We start from the raw sequence: 27,289 nt of genomic DNA on the forward strand, positions 1-27,289 counted from the left end.
TAAAACCCAAGAAAGAGCTCACAAACCAAAAATGGCGACAAAAGACAGGGCCATTTTGACAAAATGGTCACCCCTGGGTGTTGTACTGCAGCCGAGGCTTCAGCTTGCGGTAGAAAAGCACAATGGTAGGAAAAAGTAAACCACTGCCATCAGCCATTTAAGTTGTGAGGGTATCGTACAATGTTTTACGAGACAGTATGATAAGGGGGGCTACTAGGTAACCCCCCCAGCACTTCACATAAGATGGTGTGTGCTGGACATACAAAGAGAAAAAGTTAAGTAAAGTCAATTTCACTTTACTATCCTTGGGAACTTTAGTTCACACAAGAAAAGGTATTTAAACCTTGTGAGTAATGTAAAAGGATTTCTCTGTGTTTTACCATACAAAAGGCAGATGCCTATGGAGTTTGTCAGACTCCAAAAACAGTGAAAAAACAAAATCCAAATCAGGTAAAAACACATGAGTGAGAAAAAGGGCTCACTCACTCCAGGGTTGAAATTAAAAAGTTCCCAGTCCAGCAAAAGAACTAGGGGTCTCTAAGGTTGAAGGGAATTAGCACAGAAACGAGAATTCACAACGGTAGCAGCTCCAAATATGGAGCTTTTTCACTCAAGCATAGTTTGAGACTTACTGGTGCAATGCGCAGATCCTTACACCTAATGTTGCTGTGGAGAAGGTGGCTGCTCTGCCATATTCTCTTTTCTCTTTACTATCAACGTAGTCATTGGAAAATGCAAATTCTACTCTGTCTGCGGCACGATCTTGGCGTGCAAAAGAAAATTGAAATGACTGCAATTCGAAAAGCCTTCTGCTCTAGCTTTGACACTTTGGGCAATTGAGGTGCTTCCTGCCACCATCGATTTGTCTGTTAAGCGATCCTGGGTAATGTTTGTTAGTCAAGGTCTTTGCAATAAGTTTCCTTATGAAGCTTTTGTGTCACATGAATGTTTCTTTGGGAAGATTTAAAGGATCTAAACTGTTGGAATATGATCCTATGTGATGTGCTAGAAGAGCTTGAGGGCCAGAATTTCCCACATGCTACCATATTGCAATACATCCTGAATTCTCATGGATGCAGACATATTGCTTGTATAATCGATTAACTTTGGGCAATTGAGGTGCTTCCTGCCACCATCGATTTGTCTGTTAAGCGATCCTGGGTAATGTTTGTTAGTCAAGGTCTTTGCAATAAGTTTCCTTATGAAGCTTTTGTGTCACATGAATGTTTCTTTGGGAAGATTTAAAGGATCTAAACTGTTGGAATATGATCCTATGTGATGTGCTAGAAGAGCTTGAGGGCCAGAATTTCCCACATGCTACCATATTGCAATACATCCTGAATTCTCATGGATGCAGACATATTGCTTGTATAATCGATTAATGAAGCTGTAAAAATCCTGGCCTGCTTAAAGTAGGAAAGAGACCTGGATGTAGGTCGGGCTTCAAGGACAAACAGAGGTCCAACTCCAAGGAGGTTCTCATCATTTAACTCAATGCGTTGGTGGATCCAGGTGAAAATTCTGTTAAACGGCTCATCTGAGCACTGGAAAACTTTCTTCCTTTAATTCAACCACCCAACTGCCACAGATTAAGACACTCCTCTGCAACTACTTTTCAAATGTTTCATTGTACTTTCTGGCCTGAAATTGTCAATTCACTTAGCATGACAACCAGCTTCTCCCTTCCACTCACTCCACTGGATTGTCCACTGGGGGTTGGACAGTTCAATGACCATTCTAAATGCATTTCTTTAGTGATCTTGATTGTCAAGCGCTGTGTGCATATTGTTATAGGTTGTCCCATTATTACTGGGGGATCCCTCAATGGTGTGGGCTAACCCTAGATGGGCAACTCACCACCAGCACCTATGGATATTCACTACACTCAGAGTACGGATAGTATGGTTGGAGGGTCACTGTTGTGATCAATAAAGATTTTTACAAAAAGCAGCCAAGGCTTCAGTCTTTCGCTGGAGCAGGTCATGCATTATTTAGTGCCATACGATCAAGGGTCCATCATCTGCAAAGAGTATTCATTTGTTTGCCGTCAGAGGAAATTAAGCTTAAGTGGCGTTTCAGTCTAAAACCAGACAAAAGAAACTTGCTTTGGAGTTTTTCACCATGATTATAGGGTGTTCCGCTTGTGCCCGGACAAACCATACTCCCCTGTCAAGCTCAGAAAGCCAAACATGTCAGCTGTTGCTTTATTTCCAGGGTGCCTTGGATGGTATTTCACCAATCCAAAAGCCTTAACACTGGAATGGAAAACGTATAAGTTTCTGGCTTGGCGTGAATAGTACTTTTACTAACCCAATGCTAAAATGTTGCCAGAATAGATTAATGCAAGAGAAAAAACAGTGACAGTTTGACTGATTCTTCCCAGAATACAATATGAAAGTATAGGACGGATTAACCCAGATTACTTTTGGATTCCTGGACCAGTAAGGAGTTTGCCTGTGATTGATTATTTTGACACAAGAAGCAACAAAATATAAATTGTACGAGTAATTTGGATTCTTTAATGATGGGAAAATCTACTTTTTGGGTAGACAAATCAGTCTTTTACAACTTGTTTTTATGTGCTTTGTCAGTCGCTCTTTCCAATAAATACGTGATGTTGATTGCTTAAGCCAAATGTAAAGATCCCAAAGTTGTTTTTAACAGTTATTATGGAAAATTGCCCTGCATGTAAGCCCAAATAAGGCTGGACCTATACAAAAATGCTCTTTGAGCCAAAAGTGATGGTGTAATTAAAAATCCATCTACCGATCCTTCTAGGAGGTAAAGTGACTACTCGGTGGATTTACATTTTAATCACCAGCTTGAAGACATTTTCATTGATCAAACAGAAAAGGTTGGATACCCTTTAATAGCAGGTTTGGTACATGTGCCCATGTTGGGGCTATGACAAAGGCTTTACAGTCTTGTACAACCCACCATTGCAATGTGAACAGCCTTCCACTACGACTTAACAGACAAACAAAGAGGGGCTTTAACATGGTGGCTTTAGCACAGGGTCCAGCCCAACACTTGTAGCATTACGGCCTGCACTGAAACCAATGAGAAAACATGCCAGTGCAAAAATGTTCCTCCACGATTAACAAGCCAAAGAACAGCCATTATAGAAATGGGAAAGAGCACTAAAGAAAGGGCACCCTTTGTATTTCCTACTGCGGCGCAGGCTGGGGAGTTGACTGAGAGCATTGGTGGACAGACTAGGAAGAAACAGGGGGGCAATGAGCAGTGAGAACGCAGAGAAAGACAAGTAAAAGGTCCAAGTGAGGACTCGGCCATCAGAAAGGATAGAAAGCTATACAATAACACCAAAAATGTGATGACATTTGCATGGGTCCTCTTTGGTTGATAGCTCTGGTGGCTAATTGGAGATCATAAGGCCTAGTTAATAGTATCCATCTCTTAAGATTGTTTCTTGGTAAAATCAAGCGCAAGGTCAACACCTTCTGACAAACAGGGCTCCTGGATGAGGGGATGGTACTGCCCAAAAACAGCCAACTAGTTTGTGTTTGGACATTCAAGCAGAGTCATTGTCAAGCCAAGTCTGAATTATAATAGCTATGTGCCCATGAGTTGGGGATATAAAACGTTGCCGACTCCACAGATGGGTTGCAATGAGCACTGCAGGAACTTATTTCAGTTACCAAAGTGGTTGCAAGCGGAAGAAAGGGACAATGGAGGGGATCTTCAGTTCGCTCACTCGAAGGCTTTCTGGCATCACTGGAATTATGCTGCCCAGGACCTGCATTGGCAGTTAGAACCCACGGGGCTCCACTGGAGCCCGCATTCTAATAGATCTTACCTAGTCAAGACAATCTTATACCATTAAATAAAGAATAAATGCATCCAACACAATGACATGCAACTTCAATTTAAATAGTATTTAGTAGAGATAAAGGTATGCTGTTCATAATCCATGAGCCAACAAGAATGGGTGCATGTGGCTTTCTGCTTACCTTCACAGATCATTGGTTCAATTGTGAACACATGGCCTGGCTTTATTACTCCAACAGCCTTATTTTCTGAAACAAACAAATTTTACTTAATGATTACTCCTTGTAACATAAAACAAATGCAGATAATTATCAGATAGGACAACATACCAAATGTTTGTTAAGCAGAAGGCATTTTTAAAGCACTCTTTCACGGTTAACATGCAAAGTTTTGGTATTTACCAACTACGTATACAATTGACCTTCACCAATGTGCCCGTATTAAGAGTCCTCCTGAATAAACACCAATCTACTTTAATTCTGAGTGTTGTGAGCAGGCATTTACATCAAACCAAGTTTCTGCATTATTGAAAGTCCACACATCTTTATTTTCTTTAATGACATCTCAAACTCTGCCGGTTACATTAAAAGCAATACATTTACTTTCCCCCCTGCTTGCTTAGATACAAACCCCAATAGCAAAGAGGGTAAAGACGGTAATGTACAAAAGACGACATGTCTATCTGAAGGACCAACTTCTTGTTTTTCTTTCCTTTACAGGTCACAAAACTTCTATGAAGCCAAAATCGTGGGAGTCTCAGTTCATCCTACAAAAAACAGCTACGATTTCATAAGCTGGTGTGACATTCAGAAAAAAGTGGAAGAACAAACAAGTTACTCCTCTGCAATGTTCTTTCTGATATGTTCCTCCCATAGATTCCTCTTCAATGATATCCGACCTCCAGTGCAGCAGACTTTCACCACCAGGGAGCCCAGCGCAGGACCACATTGGCTTCACTCTGCACCTCTACTTCAGGACGTCTGGATCAACATATATAGAGCTGCAATGCCACATGACCTCTATTGTGCTTTTTCCCTAGCACTCAGCAGCTGAGGGACCGTACAACAGATGAGGAACAAGTTACTGACCTGTAACTGCTGTTCTACAGCGTGGGTCTGGCATGGATTCACATGCTCATGAATATTCCCCGTCGTCAGCCTGGGAATCCTCGGTAAATAAAAAATCAGTTTTACTTCTGAACTGTCTTTCTCCTAACAACCAATCACTGGTCTCTGGGTCATACTGCCCCCAGCCAATGACTGCCCTCTAACCAAGCCCCTCCTCTGGCAGCCATCTTCAGATTTGGTAGCACGTAAAGTGGCAGTAGGGCCAAGAGAAGAGCCGCAGAAGGGTGGGCGGGGGGGGTTAGCATGTAAATCCATGCCAGACCCATGCTAGAGAACAAGTTACAGGTAAGTAACTTGTTCCTTCTCCAGCATGGGGTCTGGCATGGATTCACATGCTCATGAATAAAGAATACATAGCAGTACACACATGCACAACCACGGGCGGCGGCAAGGCTCAACATTAAGCATCTCAACATTAAGCATCTCTTACCTCCTCACCAGGCTCACCTTCAAGTGAACAGGTTGCGCAGTACTGCTTGGCCGACCCTGGTCTCCTCCCAGGAATCTCGGCAGACACAGAATTTCGTGAAAGTGTGCGTTGACCTCCACATAGCAGCCCTGCAGATGTCTAGCAGGGGCACACCAGACAGGAACGCCGTAGTTGCAGCGATCGCTCTGGTCGAATGGGCTCTCGGACGGTCAGGCAACCGGTGACAATGGGTGATGCAGCCAGAGAGCCACCTGGAAATGGATTCCTTGGAGAGGGCCTTCCCTTGGTTCATATAGCCAAAGTTCACAAACAGCTGTGATGACTCCTGAACACACTTCGGGCCGTCTACGTAGAACTTCAGCGCTCTAGCCACATCCAGCGAGTGCAAAGTCCTCTCAGCCGGCGACGGGAAGAAAACTGGTAACACCAAGGGCTCGTTGAGATGGAAGTCCGACGGCACCTTGGGCATGAAGGAGGGGTGCGTCCGTAGCACCACCCTCATCTCGTGGAATGTCAAGTACGGTGGTTTACAAGAGAGGGCCTGAATCTTTCCCACTCGTCGTGCAGAGGTGATGGGCACAAGAAACACTGTTTTCCACGATATAAACTTCAGCAGCGCCAAATGCATAGGCTTGAATGGGGGGACCCATGAGTCTAGTCAGCACCACATTGAGCTCCATAGCCTGGGCCGGAGCCTTCACTGGTGGGAACAAACGGAAAAGTCCTTTTATGAATTCCTTGACCAGGCGGTGTGACCATAACGATGACCGCCCCGTTGTCCTGGTGTAGCAGGAGATAGCCACCAGATGAACCTTGATGGAAGCATGGGCCAACCCTGCCTTGGCCAACGACCGTAAATACAGCAGCACCTGCGGGCCGTAATCCGTAGAGGGTCGAGTTTCTGTGCACGGCACCAGACGGCAAACCTCTTCCACTTATGTCCGTAGCATTTCAGTGTAGACTAAGCCCTGGCCTTCGTAAGCACTTCCTTGCAGGCCGCCGGGAGACTGTATCCACCAAACACTAGCACTGCAGGAGCCGGGCCTGCAAATACAGCGACTCTCGGTCGTGGTGCAGAATTGCGCCTCCTTCCCTGGCGAGATGATCTGTGTCTGCCGGAAGCTTGACTGGAGGGAACGCTGACATGTCCAGAAGGTCCGGGTACCATATCTGCCTCGGCCACGCCAGTGCAAGGAGGATCAACCTGCACCGGGACCATCTGAGTTGATTGACGAGTCGCAGAAGCAACGGCAACGCCTAGAGGAACAGGCCGTCCCAAGGGAAGGAGAATGCATCCCCCATGCTCCCTGGCTGGGGAAACCTGCTGGGGTGCCTCCAGCACTTGGTGTTAGTCACTGTCGCAAACAGATCGATCTGGGGATTGCCCCATCGTCGGCATAGAAGATCCACTTGGTCCCGTCGAAGCTCCCACTCGTGACACAAGCGCAGTTCCCTCCTGAGAAATTTGGCCAGAGTGTTCTTCACTCTTGCCAGATGAAATGGGACAAGGAAAATCTCCTTTGCAACGGCCCATCGCCATAGGTCCTGTGCCTCTTTGGAGAGTGCCGGGGATCTGGTGCCCCCCTGCTTCCGGATGTAAAACATTGTGGTGGTGTTGTCTGAAAATCTGCACCACCTTGCCCTTGAGGGACGTAAGGAAAGACTTGAAGGCCCCCAAGCACGGCCCGTAGCTCCAGAATGTTGATGTGCAACGACTTCTCCTCCTGTAGCCACAGGCCTCTTGCGTGGAGACGACTGGTGTGTGCACCCCATCCCTCCAGGGATGCGTCCGTCATGACCGTCTCCTGGTGAAGGGGGTCTGGAAATCCGCGACTGCCGACAGATGCACGCGGACACCCCACCACTGAATCGCTCGACGGAAACTCGAGGGTGATCTTGTCCTCGAAGCTTCCCGATATCTGGATCCAACGGGCGTCGCGGAACTCCTGCAGCGGTCGCATCCGCAGCCTGCACAGGCACACAAGGTAAATGCACGACATGCCGAGGAGGGACTTGATGGACCGCACCCGTGCGATCTTCAGGGTCAACAGCCGTTGTACCTTTCCCAGGATGGCCGCTATTCTCTCCTCCGACGGGGACGCCAGACACGTTACCGTGTTGAGCCGGGACACCAGAAACAGCGTGTCCTGCGATGGCACCAAGCAGGACTTTGCAAAGTTTGAGAAACCCAGTTCCGTGAGTAGCCGGACGGCCCACGCTGGGTGCTCGATGGCGGTCTCTCTCGACTTCACTCAGATGAGCCAATCGTCCAGGTAGGGGTAGACGTGAATCCCCTGCAGGCGCAACCGCACCACCGCTGGCGCCAGACACTTGGTGAAAACCCTTGGTGCCGACTTCAATCTGAAGAGAAGGGCCTTGAATTGGTAATGCTGCCCTTGCATCTTGAAGCGCAGAAACCTGCGGTGTCCCTTGTGAATGGGGATGTGGAAATAGGTTTCCTCCAGGTCCAGCGACGATAGGAAATCCCCTTCTTCCAGTTGTCCCAGCACGTGCTGAAGGGTGACCATCCGGAACTTATGGTGCCTGATGTACTTTTTGTGGCGGCGGCGGTCTAGTATGGGTCTCCAACCGCCAGTCAGCTCCCCATCATAATGGGCTACGATGGCTAAGGAATTGGCCGCCTTGATAGTTGCTGCAGCCGACGAGATGACCCGCCGCCCCATGGCATCCAGTTTCTTTCCCTCATCGTATGTGGGGGGGGGGGGGTTGGGGGGAAGAGGACGTCTAAGATCCAGAGGACTTCTTTGCCGGCGCCGACGAGACCACCAACGGTTGGGATCTGAGACACTCTGGTGCAGAGTCCAGCACCTTGTACTTCTCGTACCGGTCCCTCTTTGTCGGGGCCGAGGACTGGTTCTTCATGAGGGACAGCCCTTTGTCCCAAATGCTAGTTGAAACATCGCCGAGGCCGTAGCGATCATGGCGTGGAAAGAGCCAATCTCGTTTGGTGGCGAGGCCCTGGGCACTGGCGACGGGAGGTCTCCTCAGTCATCGTCCATGCCAGTCATCGTATCTGGTTCCGTATCGTCCCTCGGAGGAGGGGATGGTGGCGAAGGATGGCAAGAAGGGATGATGGACCCTCCTCTTGACAGATGGTTCCCCCGACGGCCCAGGTGCCACGGGCTCTTCCGCCAGTGACGGGGCATCTTTGTACGTATCTATGAACACAAGATGTGCAGTGCCTGTAGGATGTCCGCCGACACGTACACGCTGGCGGTGGTGGAGGTTGCTGTGGCGGACGCAACGGGAGTGATGGCAGTGGCGTGATGTTATCTGGCTCACCGCCCTGCTGCTCCTCATCGGTATCCTTGCGTTCTCCACATCCGCTTCGCTGGGGTACTTCCCATAGGACCTGGCCTCGACAAACTTTGTCCAGTACGGCCTTCAGACCAGAAAGCTCCTCGGGGGAGATGTCCGAGCCCTGCCAGACTGCCCCCCCCCTCCCCACACTACCCTGGCTTTCTCCATCAGAGTCGGCTGGGACTTCAGAAGTTTACCTGGATGGTCCGACTTTCTCTTCTTCGCTGACCTGGAGCGTTGGCTCGTGGTCAAGGGTGCTGGAGATGCCGTTGCCGACCAGGCCGCCGAGGAAATTGAATTTTGGAAGAAGTAGTATCATTTAGCCCTTAAGATGGACTGTCAGAAAAGTCTGAAACGAGTTGGCAACACATTGATAAATCTGGATACTATTTTGTTTTGTTGACTATAACTAGGAAATCTGTGTGACTACTTTTCTTGTTGCTACTCTAAAAATTAGTTATTTTTTATTGTTACCCTAAAAGGTCTTTGTGAATTTATGTACATAAAGAAACAAACCTTATGTATTTATGAATAAGATGTCGTTAACTGTACAAATTATGGATCTTGACGAATTTTGAAAGTGAAAAAATTGTTTTGGTTCGATTAAAAACAACCCATGAAGGGTCTCTTTACTTTCCCAAAAGTTGTATTGGTTTACATCAATGAATTAATATACTTATTGTAAAACTCTGTGAAGTGAACTTGGAAAGGTAAACAACTGCTTGGCAACCTTATCGGGTAGCAGCGATCACACATCCGACCACTCTATTTACCCCACCAACTGTGAACCCTAGATAAAAGAGATCGACACCTTTAGCTAAACTCAGAATCGCAAGCAGTGGAAGCTTTATCGGAGCTCACGTGCCTGCCACATTTACATGTTTTGGGATTATATTCCCTTGGGAGTGCACTAAGGGTTGGCAGGTAGTGGCTCCCGGTGGTTTGCCTTATGTTGGGCCCCCGACGCCGGAGCGCCCTCAAAAGGTCTTAGAAGACCGCTAAGATTTCCTCTTGCTAGGTGAGGCTTGCTGCCCGGGGATCTTCGTCTAGAGCCACTCAGAGAGCCGCTTGTGATGGTCCTTCGTGGTGCGAGGCACCATATCCTTGCAGAAGGCACAGGTCTCCTCCAAGTGCGTTAGGTCGGAATGTAGGCAGTAAAGGCACAGAGAGTGCCCATCGTCCAGGAAAACGTTCTGTAGTCCACATCCATGGCAGATCCTGAACAGAGACATCGAGTCTCCTTTATCTTCAGCCATGTCCATGCGGAGTAGGCCTCAAAGAATCTTCCGGAATCCTCCAAGAAGGGAACTGGACGATATATCGCCCTTGAGGGGCGTAGAAAGTTCCAAAAAACAGGTCCCTGTTAGTCGGATGATGGATGCACTTGAGGCTCGATCGACTGAAAAAATAGAGAAAATTAAGAAAAAGTGCAAAAAGCAGTAAAAAGCCCGAGAGCTAATCAGAAGGACTCGCACCACTCTAATGTGCGGTAAAAATCTGAAGATGGCTGCCAGAGGACGGGCTTAGGTAGAGGGCAGTCATTGGCTGGGGGCAGTATGACCCCAGAGACCAGTGATTGGTTGTTAGAAGAAAAACAGTTCAGAAGTGAAACTGATTTTTTCCTTTACCAAGGATTACCAGCCTGACGACAGGGAATATTCATGAGCATGTGAATCCATGCCAGACTCCATGCTGGTGAAGGGGTACAAATCCATTGGAGCAACAGCCATCATAAAGAAAATAACCAGGAGGCAAGTCATTTGGTCGTCTAAATGTTTTCCTTGCTGCCATAGTTTCCCAAATTATGATAGTCTCCCAAAGGAGTACCTAGGTATGGAGGAGGAAGTAGAGAGAAAAAGCGAGAGACAGAGGACCCCACAAAGACAAGACATCTCGGCAGGACCGCTCTACTGAAGCGAGCGTCCTGCGCTGAAGGGAAATGCAAGCAGCATGTTTTGGCAAACGTGAGCAGGGCCCATATAGCTGCTTGACAAATATCTAAGAGAAGTACCATTTCCTTACCCTTTGTTAGGTCAGTTTTTCTGAAGTCCAACTAAGGGCTCAGTAAAACCATTCAACTGAGGCAGTACAAGACTCTACTCTTAGTATAAGGCTGTACCATCTGAGTTCATGGTAGCGTAGACAGAGCAGCCAGGCTCGTCTTAGGGGAGGGGGGGGGAGAGGTTCTGTAGAATCAGTACAAAGATAGTAATACAAATGGCCCAAAGAAACACTATGTATTGTAAAAATAAATTATTTATATTCAAGTAGGCCCAGATAAATCTCAGGGGAAACACACCACTATGCTTTAAAGTACACATACCAAAGCATAGACCTTTAGAAAACCAACAGTATTTCTTGGTAAGTCAGACCTTATCCAACACATTCAGTATAGGTCACACCCATTATTGGGGATTAAAATCATAAATTACTTTCAGATTACTTTACAGTAATTCCAGGGTAGTAGACCATGTCAGTTGTACTGTGACGCCCAGCAAGAAATCACATAGTAAGTCAACTGGACAATATACTTTTCTGATCTAGTGAAACAGATTTTAGGAACAGTATAAAACTAAAACTCGGATTCAGGATAACAGTTATTCTAGTGGAGTTGAACCTTGGGGTGTAATATTCAATTACAGTTGCTTTTCAGTTCACAGGACTAGGGTCTAGTGTCCAACAAGCAGGTCAGGATATATTCTTAAGTAGCAAAAGTCAGAGTTTCTAAGGAAGACTGTTAGAACAAGTAATTAATTTACTTTAGAGATAGTTGAGGGACCAAGGGCTTCACAGAAGACACCCTAGGAGGATTCCAGCAGGGGCTTGGGTACACTGGACGAGAGGATAACCAATCGCAGGAAACACCCCAAAACTACTCAGGAATCACAAGAGACTTAAGAGCAACTCATTGTCATGACTTTTGCCCCTGGCCCTCACTGGTAAGTCAGCCTTCCAGTTAGGGCCAGGTCATAGGCCTTAAAACCTCATCCAAGACTCTCTTGGAGTCAGTCCTGGTGCCTTTGGCGCCAGGCACATAACCATCATGAAGACCAACATTGGAATGGGACTATTTACTTGGTACTATTTAACCTGGGGGGTTCAGCCAACATGGAGGCACACACATAGCTCAGTTAGAAGGAACTGAGCTATGCGGTCTAGTCTTTTGGGTGTGGCAGGCCTGGGACTAATTTACCTGGACTACTTTACCTGAGACTATTTAAACCGCACCCAAACAGCAGAACATGCTTTGCGTTATTCTGCTGTGGGCAGCGTAACGCTCACCGTGTCCAGTCCTTTGATGCCAGCTTACCTGAAACCAAGGATCTGCAGAGAGAAAGAACACTACAAAACTTACCTGGAACAGTATCCTGTCTTCAATCCATCGCCGACTTCAGTTCCACTCACCTGATGGTACGAACTCCATCATCCGGCACTGCATGCATCCTGGAATACCATAACCTGGAAAGAAGAGAAAGAAAGACAGCATTAGTAAGCGTTTAATCACGTTTCCTTCCGAATGAAGAAAGCCACACAATTCTTACCAGGTTAGTCATCTCCTGGTCAGTATCATTGCTGGAACATTACGGCGCTCGGCGAGGAACATCGCAACCTGCAAGGAGAAAAAAAGACACAGGTTAGCAATATAAAAGGCGAATCAGTGCCACGCATCGCGCATTGCTCACCGGACAGCATCGCGCACCCCGCTCTTTTGCCTACCGGCCCATGCTCATCTTCAAACTGCATGACAACACAAACTACCTTTCCATACCTAAAAGGAAAGAAGACATTATTATTCGAACTAAGAGGAACATAAGTACTGCATATAAAGACTGTAAAGCAGCAAACCTACGGAGTCGCAGCAGGCCTGCATTCCCACATGGGGGCTTGCACCAGTGAAGTAACTTGGTCGCTGCTCGCCCCCCACATCTACACGCCCCTGCCACGAGGATCAGGACGGAGAATCCACCTTTCACAATATTAAGGAGAGGAGTTGAGGCCAAGGGAGGTGGGAAAACAGACAATCTGGTATTGAATCCAGCTCTCCTATATTGCAGACCCATCTTTAACCAGAGGCCTTACCAATGGACCGGGAGAGGGTTTGAGAGTGCAAATCATCCAACCTGTGGATATCAGGTGAGCTTAACACTCAGCACAGAAGATGATTATTATGCAGCAGGACAAGACTTCAGGATTTGCAGCCAAAAACCCGGTTGTTGAATTCCATCATCAATAAGACAGGACACTGGAAGGACTTTTGCAGCAAGGATAAGGCTCTTGCGGCTCTGGATTTGGCGCCTTCTCAGGAGCACAGAAGACAGAATATCGCCGGTCAGATTCTTGTTGTTTGCAAGATCCAGCACTTTGGTGAGGGGACTTTTCAGACTGGCATCGTGCCTCTGGAGATCCAGCAGGATGCCCACAAAGTTCCAGCAGGATTTTGAAGATTGCACCGCACAATGACTTGAGGTACCAGGGTATTCGAGTATTGCAGCCCCGCGTGGGATGGCTCAAAATGCAGGACTTCTTGAGTCTAGTGCATCTCACCAGGCTCTGGGTGGGGTTCGTCGTTTTCGGAGTCCCCAGGTCGATTGTAAGGAAGGGCTACAGCAGGCTCCAGTTACACAGCAGGCTCTCTGGTCGCTGGAAATAGTTTCAGCCGTGAATTCTTCAGCTTCCTCTTCGGTTTTGGTCCCAGTGGTCGACTACCTCTTCAGATTCCAGCATCAGACTTAAGCAGGAACCCAGCCAATCAAACAGCCTTGCAACATTCAAACTTGGGGGGTTGGTAATCCTTTCAGGACATCCAGCCTCCCAGTTTGAACTGGAATCTCGCACTCAAGCTGGAAGACAAAGGGCTACAGAGTTTTGGACTCCTCCCTCACCTCCTGCCTTCACAGACACTCTGGAGCCTGGGCGGGTAGGGTAGTCCACAGGACTACCGTTGAGGATAAAAATCACACAAAGGAATTTCCCGCCCTTGAGATCAGGAGACGGAAGAAAGGACAAGGAACACTAAAATGGTGGAAAAACAAGACAGGGGCCATTTTGGTAAAATGAGCACCCATGGGTGCATGTACAGGTGCTGTGCCACCGGCCAAGGTGCAACAATAGGCACTTATTGCAAAAAAGTTGTCAGAGAGGCTAACTTTTAAGATACACTTTGGAGAGTCTTAAAATGACACCCATAAAAAGAGTAAAAGATGTTGCAAGTGTGGGAAAAGGTTCCCACTCAGAGGGATAAGGACAAATAATCCACCAGTAAAATCAAAACATCTAGGTTTGACACAGGTCAGGAAGTCTTATTATGAAAATCTTACTCAACACCACCTCTGCAGGCAGAGGTGGCCGTCTGGTTTCAGATTGAATGCGCCATGAGACCTTCATGTACATCTTTCCCAGCCAAATCGCAGCATTCAGGGATGCAGAGATGCTCTACTTTGACATGGTTGGTTTAGTCACAGCCCTGACAGCACAGGCACCAGGATAACCCACAAAAACCTGGTCATCGTTCCAGACAAACCTCTTCGGAGAGACATAGGAGATGAGGGCACGCATCAGATCCAGCTGATGGAATCACTCCTCAGCAATGGAGGGGTTAGGAGGAGGAAAAATAACAATAAGATTGTTCTTTTGAGAGAGATGGCAATGCAAGCCCACTTTTGGAATGTAGGACGACCTCACCCTTCAAGTTACCTTTTCATTGGAAAAAAAGAAGGAATACCACCTGGGGCTCGCCTCCTTGTCTCGCTGATGGATACCCAATAAAATCAACTTAGGGGGCAGGAACCTTCAACATTAATGCGAAGGCTCAAACTGAGCAGGCATCAAGAAAGTCAACACCAAGTCCCCAACTGCTGTGGGGGGAAACTGGTTGTACAATCCCTGAAAAACTGCAGAAAGGTTGGGATCGCGAAGAAAGCCTTACACAGGAGCCCTTTTAAAAAACAAATATGGTGGCTAGGTACCTTTCACAGTACCAATTTGTAGGCTTATCCATGCCAACGAAAGCAGAAACTCTGAAACAGGTGAAAGGGTCTAGATCCCTCCCCCAGACACCAACGCAAGAATTTACAACACCTGTAGGCACTAGACTTAGTGGGTGGCCTCAGAGTTAAAATGAGAACATTCAGGATGTTGTCTGACAAATCCCACTCCTTGCATCTCAGCAGCCAAGCATGAAGTAAGGTTTAAACCGCTGAGGTTTGAGGTGAAGCACCAGCCCTTCTGACTGGGAGAGCAGATCCACTCTTGACAAGAGGTGCCAGGAAGGGCAGAGGGACATTTACAGAAGCTCGTTGTACTAAATATCCTGGTTCCAGTCCAGAGCGATCCACATTAACATGGACACAAACAGGTGTGGCCTCCTGAGACAGGGATCAGTGGGAATGCATCGAGAACTAAGTCTGTTCATACCCCAGATCTCCCAACTAAGTAAATGATCAACTCACACTTCCTAGTGACACTGGGGGAGAAGGTGTCCACCTGACGAGTCATCCACAAGGAGATTTCCTTAAGAGCTTAGTGTCCGAATTTCCACTCTTAGAAGGTCACAGTGTCTGCTCAAGGCATTACTATGATGTATTCTTTCCCTTTAAGTTGGCTGCTGTCAGACATGCCGTTCCCCAGAACCCAGAAACACAGCTGCATCACTTCTCTGGACAGAGGCAAGGACGCCACACCACTTTGCTGAGGTAATGCATGGCCACTGTGTTTTCTGTCAGGACCAGCACACACTTGCCTTGCACTGAGGGGAGGAAGGCAACCAGGGCCAGCCGGATCGCTGTCAATTCCAGCAACTTTATGAGCGTTTCAGAGGGAGACCACAGTCTGCTGGCCATCTGATCTAGCAGGTGAGTGCCCCAGCCTTTCATGGATGCCTGTGACCACTGTCAGTAGGGGCAAGGGTTGTTGGGCAGAATTGCATGCAGTACCCTCTGGGACCACCACATACAATTGGGACTACAGGTGTAAGCAAAACCAACCTTTGGTATAAATCTGCTCTACAAAGTTTTTGGTAGCGAGCTGAGCAGCCAGGCTCATCTCAAGTGGGAATGTGAGCAGTAAGACATGCATTACTCACCGTAATAGCATTTCTGATGATTGTATCTGCTTAGATTCACATGTTGTGCTGTGCATATAGTCCGACATCCAGTGGTAACCGCAGAGTATCGCATCTTGACTTTCAGGGACCGAAAGGGGACGTCGGCATAGGCGTGTCTATAACACCATCCCTATCGTGACGTGTAGTGTACCCAAAATCCCTCAAGCGCCGACGTCCCTCCGTTTGTATTTTTTCTGCCATGAGGGAGCTCAAGGCTATTGTGAGTGAGTACATAAAGAGAGAAAGTAGTAAAACGTCCATGTTCCTTCCACGCCGAGCGGGGAGGTAGGGTGGGAGCATGTGAATCTAAGCAGATACAATCTTCAGAAATGCTATTACAGTGAGTAATGCATCTCTTTTGATGCTTGTTATCGGCTTAGAATCACATACTGTGCATAGACTAGCAGTACCCGGAGTTGGAGGTGGGTTGTGAGAAGGAACAGTAGAGAAAAGATTTCTTAATACTGCTTGTCCCACCTGAGAGTCAGATCTAGAATGAGTGTATAGGTAATAGTGTTTTGTAAAGTGTACAGAACTCCAGGTTGCCACTTTGCAAATGGACTCTAGGGGGAACATTTGCAATGAATGCTATGGAAGCCCCAGTGCCCCGAGTAGAGAGTGCTCTAGGCTTGAAGGGTATTTCTCGCTTAGCCCGAGTATAACACAGTGTGATGCATTTGACAATCCACCTTGAGATAGCCGATTTAGAGCCAGGACCCCCTTCCCTACCAGCTGCAACTGAAATGAAAAATGGGTTTGTTTTTCTCAGTGGTTTCGTTCTTTCCAAGTAGAACATGACTGCCCTGCACACATCTAGTGTGTGCAGGCTTCTTTCAGCCATGCTCGTGGGATTCTGGAAGAAAGTGGGTAGTTCGATCGATTGGTTCACATGGAACTTCGAGATGAATTTAGGCGCAAATCTGGGATGAGTGCGCAGAACTAACTTATCCCTGTGGACTGTAACAAAAGGGTTTAGGACAGAAAGGGCCTGTAGTTCGCTAACCATTCCAAAAGAAGTGATAGCCACCAGGAAGGCTGTCTTGTAAGTAAGGTCTTTTAGACTTGCTTTGTGTATTGGCTCAAAAAGGAGATCCCCATGAGTCTGGTTAAAACCACATTAAGAACCCATCCAGGAGCTGGGTTAGAAATGGGGGGATGGATGCTCTTAAACCCCTTCTAGTGCATCTTGTGCACTATTTTGTTGAGTCGGCGGGCAGGAAGCGTAGACAAATTTCCCTGACAATGTTATCCAGAGTCCGTTACCCTTTGAGCAATTCTGGGGTTACCCGAAGGCATAGTCTTGGCATTGGGCATTCTCCTTAGTACGAACAGGTCGATCTCTGGGAAGCCCCATTCTGCGAAAGACGGAGACAATGTCTTCGTGCAGACGCCATTCGTATTGTTCTGGAAGTGGGAAATCTCTGCTGAGTATGTCTGCCAGAAGATGGAGTTCCCCTGGAACATGTTGGGACAACAGAAATATCTTGTGTTTGAGAGCCCATATCCAAATGTTTTGGGACAACGTGGATAGCCCTGGAGAGTGAGTGCCCCCCTGTTTGTTTAGGTAATACATTGATGTGGTGCTGTCTGTCAGGACCAGGGCGGTCTTCCCCTTTAGCTGTGTTTGAAAGGCCTTCAGTGCCTTGAACACCGCTAGCAGTTCCAACAGATTTATATGGTTGGATACTACCTGTGGGGACCACACTCCAGGCACTGTCTGATGAAGCAGGTGAGGGCCCTCCACCCCGTGAGAGATGTGTGTGTCGTGAAAGTGGCTTCCACTGAGGGGGTGGTGAAGGACTTCCCCCCCCATTCAAGAGGTTTTCTCTTGACCACCACTGCAGAGCGAGAACAAGGGCTGGCGAGACAACTACCAGATCTTCCCATTGTCCGTTGGCCTGACACCACTGGCTGTTGAGCCACTCTTGCATGGGACACATGCGCCGGTGTGCGTGGGGAACCAAGTATATGCATGACGCCATCATTCCTAGCAGCCGCATGGCCTTGCATATCTCAAAAAGCATGTTCTGAACCCTCTCCTTGGCGGGGAAGACGAGGCTGTCCTTCGTCTGGATTAGAGCCCCCAGAAATTGTTTTACTTGACTGGGGATTAGACCATTTCTTTTCGTTGATAGAAAATCCCAGACTGAACAGAAAGTCTACGGTCTTCTGAGTGTTTAAAAAGCATGTGTCGTAAGAGTCCTCTGTTATGAGCCAGTCGTCGAGGTAAGGGTAAACCGTAACGGACAATCTGTGCAGGTGTGCTGCCACTACCGCCAGGACCTTTGCAAAACCCCTTGGTGCCGAGGCGATGCCGAAGGGGGAGTACCTTGAATTGGTAATGCTTTTCCTCTATCCTAAACCTTAGGTATTTTGAGGTTTTATGAACTTGTTCGCTGGGCGCAGATCTAGAACAGGGCGCATGGTGAGGTCCATTTTGGGTACAAGGAAGTACACAGAATAAATACTGTTTACCTGAAGAATAGGGACGGCTCCTATGGCATCCTTTCCCAGCAGCGCTTCCACCTCTTGACTCAGGATCTGCAGATGGTCTGGCGAGAGGCGTTGTGATCGTGGCGGTCTGAACTGTGGTGGTCGGGTGAATTTCACACAGTACCCTTGGGCGACTGTCTTTATAACCCTATGGTCTGAAGTTATCCCCTCCCATGCCGTGAGGAAAGATGTGAAATGCCCGCCGACCGTGGTGACATGGGAGGGGACTTGGATCCGTTGGTCATTTCTGACCAGAGGCGGCGGCTCCTCTGGGGTTGGGGTCTCTGCTGCATCGGTGACCCCTAGATGGTTAGTTGGCGGGGCTTCCGGATGTTTAAGGATTCCAGTTTCCCGTATTGTAGTAGTTTTGACTACCACGAGATTGCCCTCGAAAGGACCGAGGAGTTATTTGTTGCAAGGATTTAAGAGTCTTATGCTCTTTCTTGGCCGTCTCCAGGGCATCGTCGACCGCTTTCCCGAAGGGATTGGTCTCTTCTATGGGTTTGTTAAGAGCGGCCTGTGTTTCAGGCTTGAAACCCTGAGTTGTGAAGCCAAGCGTGACGCTTGAGTAGAGTGCCCTGGGCCAGCGACCTGACTGCAGGTTCAGCAGTGTCTAGCGTGTTCTTGATTATATTCTGATTGACGTGCCTGCCCTCTGCCATGATGGTGAGATGCCTGGACCTAGCGGGTTCAGGAACCTCCTGGAGACCTTCTGGTACAAGGTTCCATTGCGCGTCTGCATAACTGGCAAGCAGCGTGGCGTTATTCGCTATGTGTGGTGTATGCAGCTGCAGAGGTAACACGCTAAACTAGGGCATACAACCTTTTGGATTCCTTATCCGGAGGTGCCTCCCCCGTAGCAAGGGGTACCCGTGCCCGTTTCCGAGTGGTAGGGACTACCAAGGAGTCGGGGTGGCGTGGCCTTTAATATATTGAGGGTTCGAAGGAGCTGGCCGGAATAGTTTTTCCACTCATGGATTCACTGCCCGGGACTGAGCTGGCGTGACCAGGGAGGGGGGCCAATCTTCTTTTAACAGAGTTTAGGAGGGGAATGGCCTGGCTTGAGGGGGGTTTCTCCTTGAGAATGTCCTCCACAAAGTCTTGTTCGGGTACCGTCTCCTGAGTAGTGATTTGAAAGTGTTCTGCTGCCTTCCTTAAAATGGCATTGAAGGCCATTTGGTCATCTACAGGCCAGGCCTGGCGAGCCGGGGTGGTTGGAGGAGAATCCAGGCATAGGACATCAGTATCCTGATCTTGTGTGGGGCGCGTCCATGGCTCTGTTTCCATTTGCTGGGTTTCCTCCCAGTTGTCCATGGCATCTGCCTGGTCCTCAGGGTAGTCCTGCAGGAAGGAAGGCTCTTCTTCGCTGTAAATGTCCTGGTAAGTGTCCATCTGGACCACATATTCATGGTGGACAGAAGCAGAGGGCTGAGAGTCCACCCTTCGAACTTCTCCCTTGTCCAATTTGGGCCCTTCTGGTTCCTCTAAGGTGGAAAAAAGTCATTCTCCGCTCTTTGGCGTCGGCATTTGTCTCCCAGGGTGCTGGACCGAGGCTCTTGACTGTCCTCTTAGGTATTTCAAGCATCGGGACCCCATGGCGTGATTTTAGGCTTGTCCGCGGAATGCTCCATGCATTTCAACTGTGTCTTAGGTACCAGCCCAACAGCCGAAGTAATCCTTGTGATGCTTTCCTCAATCTCTGCCGAATCGGCGTGAGTTAACGGGTCAGAAGGCCTATCGGTAGATTTTGCCCCTGCAGAAAGGCTAGGAGGCCAAGTCGTAGGTTTTGGACCCATCTTTCCTTTAGGGGGCCCCAGAGCATCGACTGACCGTGTTTCAGCGTGTAAGCGCGATTTAGAGGTAGCTCCCTTATTTTTGGAATGCCCAGTAGCAAGAAACTGTTGCGTATGCAGGGAAGGCTGCCGATCTACCCGATCAGAAGAATTCAGAAGAATCGCTGACATTTTTTCACCAGCCCTATTGGTGCTTTCACCTTTTTCAACTGAACCGTCGAAAACGGTGATGGGGTTGTGTGCTTAGTGTTTTGTGGTTTTTGTACGCCCCCGTCGCCCTGTGTTGTCCCTGAAGCGAGACTTGAGAGTCAAGCCTTCAGGGGTCGGGGATGGGTGTGGCGGGCCTAGAAGTGTTCGCCTCAAGGTCTATAAGATCCGATATGGGTGTTTGGTCATCGGAGGTGCCCCCGTCAGTTTCGGTGGGTGTGGCGTGGAGGAAGAGGGTTCAGCCTGTGACATACCATACGCGGCCCACCACTTTGCACTGTGCTCCTTAAGGGTCTTTGGCCGAAGGAGCTTACAAGCTGCACGCCGCTTCTCGTCGTGATCAAAGGGGAGAGGATTACATGTTCTGTGCTAGTCTTTCCATGGGTACCTGACCCTACACTTAGGGCAGAACCTAAATGGTGTCCTTTCCATAGCGCAAGGTATTAATGATGACCAGACCTAGAGGGCAAAGAGGGGAAGAGGAAAGACAAAACGAAAGATATGGCCACCCGATCCCACTCTCCCTACTGTGTAGGCCGGCCAGAGGGCCCGGCCACGTGGATGGCTCAGCCGACGGATTTTAGGCTCTCAAATCCAGTCATCGAAACTTCCAGCAGTCTTTGTCGAGGTTGCTTGAATCGCCGTCAAAATGACTTAAGGGCAAATAACCGACAAAGTCGGAATAAAGAGAAACAATGTCTCTTATAAAGAGCTCTGCTATTGGGCGACCAGTTTGCTGGGCGGAAAAAAACAATCTGAGGGACCTCGGGGTGCGAGGGATTTTGGGTACACTACACGTCACAATATGGCTAGTGTTACAGACACGCCTATGCCGACGTCCCCTTTAAGGTCCCCGAAAGACAAGATGCAATACTCTGCGGTTACAACTGGATGTCGGACCATATGCACAGCACAGCATGTGAATCTAAGCAGATAAACAAGCATAAGAAAAGGATGTTACACAGAGGTCTTACAATCACAGTGGTTCAAGTAGACACTTGCACTCAAGTTTTCTTGGTAAAACACTTATTACACAGTCATTTAGAAAACATTCACTAGAAGGAGGCAAAATATCATACACAAATACACTTCCAAACCAATAAGTTTGAGTAAATTAGACTCCCCTGAAATAGGAGCAAAATAAAAAGGCACAAGTTAATAAAATAGATAGATCACAAATACTTTCTTAGGCAGTTCAAATAGTTTCAGTTCACTAGACGACTCGATTCAGTTCAATAGGCCTAGGCCAAAGTCAATGGGCTAGTGTCTTGGATAGGAAAGAGCAGTTCTTGTAGTAAACGGTAAAGTCTTTGCCAAAGTTCTCAGAAGTAGTTTGTATGTGTCGTGATAAGCTTCTAGACGCTTGCAGTAACCTGCACTTGCACCAACCTACTGAGCCATCTTGTGTGTATTAGAGCTTATTCGAAGCGTGGAGGAAAATGCTGAAATCAGCCAGGCCTCTCGAATTGGGTGAGCCCGCACGCATGTAAGGGGTTAACTGCGAAGGCCCTTCTTGAAGACAAACATCTAGCTTTTGCAAGAGGCTCTACGCAGCCCTTGGGAGCCAGGCCCAGCTTTGCACAGCCTTGCTCGTCTTCTTCGCTCTGCGAGTCAGGTGCATTGATAACACAGGAATGTCAGGCCTTCTCAAAACATGCACAAAGCCTGGGAGCCAAGACTGGCTGTTTCCAGTCTTTTAACTTTCCAGGTGAAAACAGGTTTACTACCCGGAAGGGTGAGCCTAGAAGCTTCTCGAAGAGCTTGTGCGTCATAGTGAGATTGACGTGCAGCCCCTAATAAGAGAACTATACCTGGGCCAGTGAGGGAGGGAGCCATTCTGGGCTGTTGGTGAAACGTGCATACGAAGAGGAACAGCGCCTGGACGACCAGTCGTGCACTATCTGGGCCAAGATTCCTAGCATCACATCCCCGCTCTGGTGTAGGACTGTGGGGGGCTTGGCCCGTCCTCCCAGCCTCTCTCGAGGAGTGCCGGGCACCTGTAGCGGCGAGGGTCCCAGGTGGGATCTGATCGTACCTTTATCTACATTATCTAGGAGCGTAAGACAAAATAATTGCAAATTCATCTGTGACTGACAATTGGCATTATACAGCTTGCACTTTCATTCCCATATTATTGTAAAATGCTGCTTGGTTCTCATTAGACACTGTAGTAAACAAATGCAAGCATCATATATTGTGTGTGATTGGCTTTCTTCCAGACTTATTTCATCGTGCTTTTGCATAAACATACTTGTGTGGGAAGTTGATTAGGAGTTATTTTATTGCACTAAGGGCTGGTCTGAGGGAGGTGCAGGTTCTCCATTTTCACTACATTTGGCGCTGTGAGCAGGGTTTTGCGAGCACGGTGCCCTTCTGGAAGAAACAAGCAAAGGATGAATGCAATGTGGGAGATAGTGCACTCTGTCACATTCCAGGATGGCCGGCAACAAATGCATGGTCGGGTGTGGCAGACATTTTGCATCGGTACTCGGCACCGAGGGCATGGGACATGCTTGAAAATGAGGTTTCCCCGGTGGTAATTAGTGAGTGCTTGGAGAGTTTACCGCTTGGGAAAATCAGACGGGAGCTAAAAGCAGCAGGAAACATAGGCTGGTTATTCCTCCAGGCGCTCAGGAAGTTGCATGAGAATTGCTTAAAGATGAGCAGATTCGCAAATTAACTGATGAGATTTCCCTGCTCCAGGAGCAACAAATCATTATGAGAGAGACCCTTGAATCGTCTGTTAAGCGGGCCGATCAGATGGAGGACAGGTGTTCCTCCTCAGCTGTGCGTGTAGCCACGCACAAGCGCAGGCGCAGGCAGCGGCGGGGCAATCCGTCAAAGTTCAGGATTCGTGCACTAATTAGGAAAGATAACTGGGACCCAAATTTATGGTCGGGTGAAGTTAGTGACAGCGAAACTGAAAAAACATTTGACTGGAATTAATCTGTTGAAGTCAGGCTTGCAGAGTTAGACTGCTCTGACAAAGAGGAGCTGGAATGTGCTCCAAAGAAATGTGTTTATCCAGCATGGCCGTTAATCACTAACAAGTCAAAAGGCCAAGCTGGCGGTGGAAACATTCAGAATACTAGGATTGTCCGCGATTATACACAGACAGAGCTTTTAGAGATTGCTAAGCTATTTAGACAGAGGGCATGTGATCCGATTATGAAGTGGCTTTTAAGGGGCTGGGATACAGGTGCCGATGGGATCTTCTTAACCCCAGAAGAACTGTTAAAAATGGGTTCAATCACCACTAATGTAATGCTGGGACAGATGTTGCGCGGCGCGCTCGGGCAGCAAAGCTTGCATTCCTTGTTTAATTGGCTTCAGACTGCCCTAATAAATCTGTATGCGAGTCCGATGGACATGAAGAGAATTGGGGCGGTTGGGGGGTCACTAACGGAAGCAACAGATCAGCTTAGAGAGTTGGGTTTACAGTGTGCACTGTACAGTGTAAATTTTGCAGGGCCTGACATGGAGTTGTTTACAGCTGGAATGCGCGCACGCTTGCTGAGAAACGCTCAGAGCCATATGAAGGGAGCATTGCTTTCATTGGTGGGTCCAGCGCAAGGCGGCTGGTGGGCAATTAGAAGGGCTGGATGTGCGTAAAGCGGCGCGCCTGGTGGCGGCGAATAATGATTCAGAGAAAAAGCGTGGCAAAAATGCAAAGTCTAAAGAGAAAACTGACACCATTGAGGTCACGCGCAGACAAATGTGGGTGGACCTGCTAAAAGCGGGAATTCCAAGGGAAGAGATAGACAGTAAACCCACACCTGTGCTGCTTGAGAAATGGAAGAAACTGAGAAAACACGGATCAGGAAAAACTAAGCCCTCTGCACCCTCTGAAGAAGAGGTGTTGAAGCCCAAAGTGCGAGCAAAAGGTTACCCTGATTTGGCAAAGGACAAGTGGGAGGTCCCAGACCCCATTTTTGATTGAAGGGCTGGCTCTGTCTTTGAGGTACGGTTAATAAAGAGAACCAGTCCCAGGGACAGACGCCCTTTTGTGCCACTTACATTGTATTTGGATGAGAAAGTAAAACACGTCTTGGCTCTATTAGACATGGGAGCGGAGGTAACCATTTTGAATGACAATCCCAGTAAATTATCTGGTCCCAGAGTTCTAGTCAATGGTTATGGGGGGAGCAGAAACTGTTGCAAAAGCCTTTAATGTAAAAAGTCAATTGGCGAGGGATTGCCTTTCACAGCAAATGTCTTGATTGCAGACATACCGGAGTATATTCTTGGCATGGATGTGTTGTTGGGCAAAAGTGTAACTACAGATTTAGGTGAATTTGTTTTTGGCAATCGGAAAATCCATGTGAGAGTTGTTAACCCCGTTGTGGTTGGGCATGCCAAATGGTCCCCCTTACATTTACCTCCTCCTGCTGAGCCAGTGTGCGTGAAACAGTACAAGTTGCCAGGAGGGCATAAAGAGATCGGTGAAACTACTGAGTCATTGGATAAAGCTGGCATAATGAGGCCGGCACTCAGTCCATTCAACTCGCCTATCTGGCCTGTCCGCCGCCCAGACGGGGCGTGGCATCTGACAATTGATTACCGCACTTTGAATAAGAAGGTGCCGCCCTTAGCTGTGGCAGTGCCAGACATCATTACTCTGATTGAGAACCTTACGAAAGAAGTGGGTGAATGGCAAGTGGTCCTTGACCTGGCCAATGCATTTTTCTCCATTGAGATCGACACTGAATCACAAGACCAATCTGCTATCACTTGGGGAGACAGACAATTTACCTTTACTAAATTGCCCCAGGGGTATTTGCATAGTCCCACTCTGTGTCATGGATTGATTGCCAGAGACTTAAAGATGGTGCAGTTGGATGATGTGTATGTTGCTCATTACATTGATGACATCATGCTTACCAGTGCTGAGAAAGATCTTGTAGAAAAAGCTGCTGAAAAGTTGATCACACACACATGCAAAACCGGCGGTGGGCCATAAATCCTAAAAAGGCACAGGGGCCTGCTCAAGAGGTGAAATTCTTAGGTGCAATCTGGTCTGGGTCAGTTAAGAAAATTCTCGACCCTGTATTTGACATGGTTCAGTAGATGGCTCTACCAGCAGATAAAAAAGAGGCACAAAGATTCATTGGGTTAATGGGTTTTTGGAGAAATCACATACCTCATTTAAGCCTGATACTGAAACCCATCTACAAAGTCACCAGAAAGAAACGATTTTAAATGGGGCATAGAGCAACAGTCTGCTTTTCAGCAGGCTTAGAACGCTTTGCAGAATTACGTCACGCTGGGCCCCATTACAAAAACTGATCCTTTTGAACTGGAAATTCTTGTCTACAATGATGTTGCTGTATGGAGCTTGTGGCAAAAGCAAGGACAGAAAAGAGTGCCGCAAGGGTTCTGGTCAAGAAAGCTTACAGATCCTATGATAAGATACATTCCGATTGAGAAACAAGTTGCTGCAGTGTACTGGGCTCTAGTCGAGACAAAGAATCACAGGCGAGTAACCAGTGACAATTTGCACAGAAATTCCGATCATGGGCTGGGTGCGTGACACTGCTGCAAGCAGAAAAAGTGGCAGAGCACAAGACGCCACTCATGTCAAATGGAAATGGTATTTACAGCAATGTGCGAAAGCTGGCCGCACAGGGGTTTCCAGACTGCAAGAACAAATGCTGGAGGCAGTAGATCTGGAAGCGATGCCTGAACCAAACACCCTGTGGCGGTTCCAGAATCTCCCTTCAAAGTCGCACCTGCCTGTGATACATTGACAGAGGAAGAACAAAAGTCTGCATGGTTCTCAGACGGAACCGCAAAGTATGATAAAGGGCAAAGACACTGGCAAGCTGTTGCATTCCAGCCCCACCGAGAAACACTACTGATGAGGGAAGGTGTGGGAGGCTGCAGTCAATATGCTGAACTGCAGGCGATGGCCACTGTGATTTAACAGGTGAACGAGACAGACTGCATACATATAAACAGACAGTTAGGCCACATATCAAGGCCTGACGCATTGGGCACCGGCATGGAGAAGAGACGACTGGCAGATCAAGAACACTCCGATCTGGGGAGGGCCGGACCTCTGGGAAGAGATGTGGTGCAAAGGCGAAAGGTGCAAAGGTGAAAGGTGCAAAATCTGCATTGGGCATGTCGATGCACACATGCCCCCTGACACCTCACTGGCTGCCCTGTTCAACAACGAAGTGGATCAAATGGCAAAGATTCGCCCAGTGACAACACCTGAAGCTAAGGTGTTGCAAGGAATGGTGGACTGGGCACACCAAACCTCAGGGCATCTAGGGCAAACAGGAACTTATCAATGGGCCAAAAGGAGACAATTGCCCATTACCATGGATCAAGCCAGACAAGCTGCCTCCCAATGTTCCGTGTGCTGCAAAGTGAAGCACTACCCTCTGGAGAGGAAGCCTCAAGGCCCTTTGAGAAGAGGTGAAAGAGCTGCTAGCGTATGGCAAGTTGACTACATTGGCCCTTTACTGCCCTAGAATGGAAAGCATTATGTGTTTACCATGGTAGACATACTCAGGACTGCTGTTAGCTTATCCAGTCGCCCATGCAGATCAACGGGCTACCTTGCAAGGAATGGAATACCTCATCAGGCACTATGGCATCCCGGATGAAATCCAATCAGACCAAGGCAGCCATTTTGCTGGACACAATGTGCAAGACTGGGCGTTAGAACAAGGCATCAAATGGACACTGCACATCATTCGATACCCAGAATTCTCTGCTTTGGTGGAGCGCAGCAATGGGCTGCTCAAGAATCAAATAAAGAAACTGACTAAGACTCACTCTGAAGGGGTGGTCAAAACACCTGGCTCAAGCGCTGTTTGAACTGAACAATCGTCTGCTGGGAAACCGCCAGACACCCTTTATGAGACTGACAAGTGAGAAGGTGGAATCCACAAAGACTCTTGTTGTGTGGAAAATCGACAAAGAAGCAAAGCTGCCTGTGCAAGCCACTGCAGGCAGCATTGGGCTTGATCTATCTGTGAGGATGATGTTATACCAGCGGGGCAAACCAAATCCATCT

At 48.0% G+C, this 27,289-nt stretch overlaps 1 protein-coding gene across 1 annotated transcript in view; it reads right to left on the reverse strand.

Moving 5' to 3' along the window:
- The window catches only part of METAP1 (methionyl aminopeptidase 1), a 673,612-nt gene that overhangs the window by 73,338 nt on the left and 572,985 nt on the right, over positions 1–27,289 (reverse strand). Inside the window, exon 10 of the mRNA XM_069630447.1 lies at positions 3,972–4,037. Within this exon, the coding sequence (XP_069486548.1) occupies positions 3,972–4,037 (66 nt within the window). The remainder of the gene's footprint in view (positions 1–3,971; positions 4,038–27,289) is intronic.

This window comes from Ambystoma mexicanum, chromosome 6q (genome assembly GCF_040938575.1).
Source record: "Ambystoma mexicanum isolate Mex_15411 chromosome 6q, UKY_AmexF1_1, whole genome shotgun sequence".
Classification (NCBI taxonomy): domain Eukaryota; kingdom Metazoa; phylum Chordata; class Amphibia; order Caudata; family Ambystomatidae; genus Ambystoma; species Ambystoma mexicanum.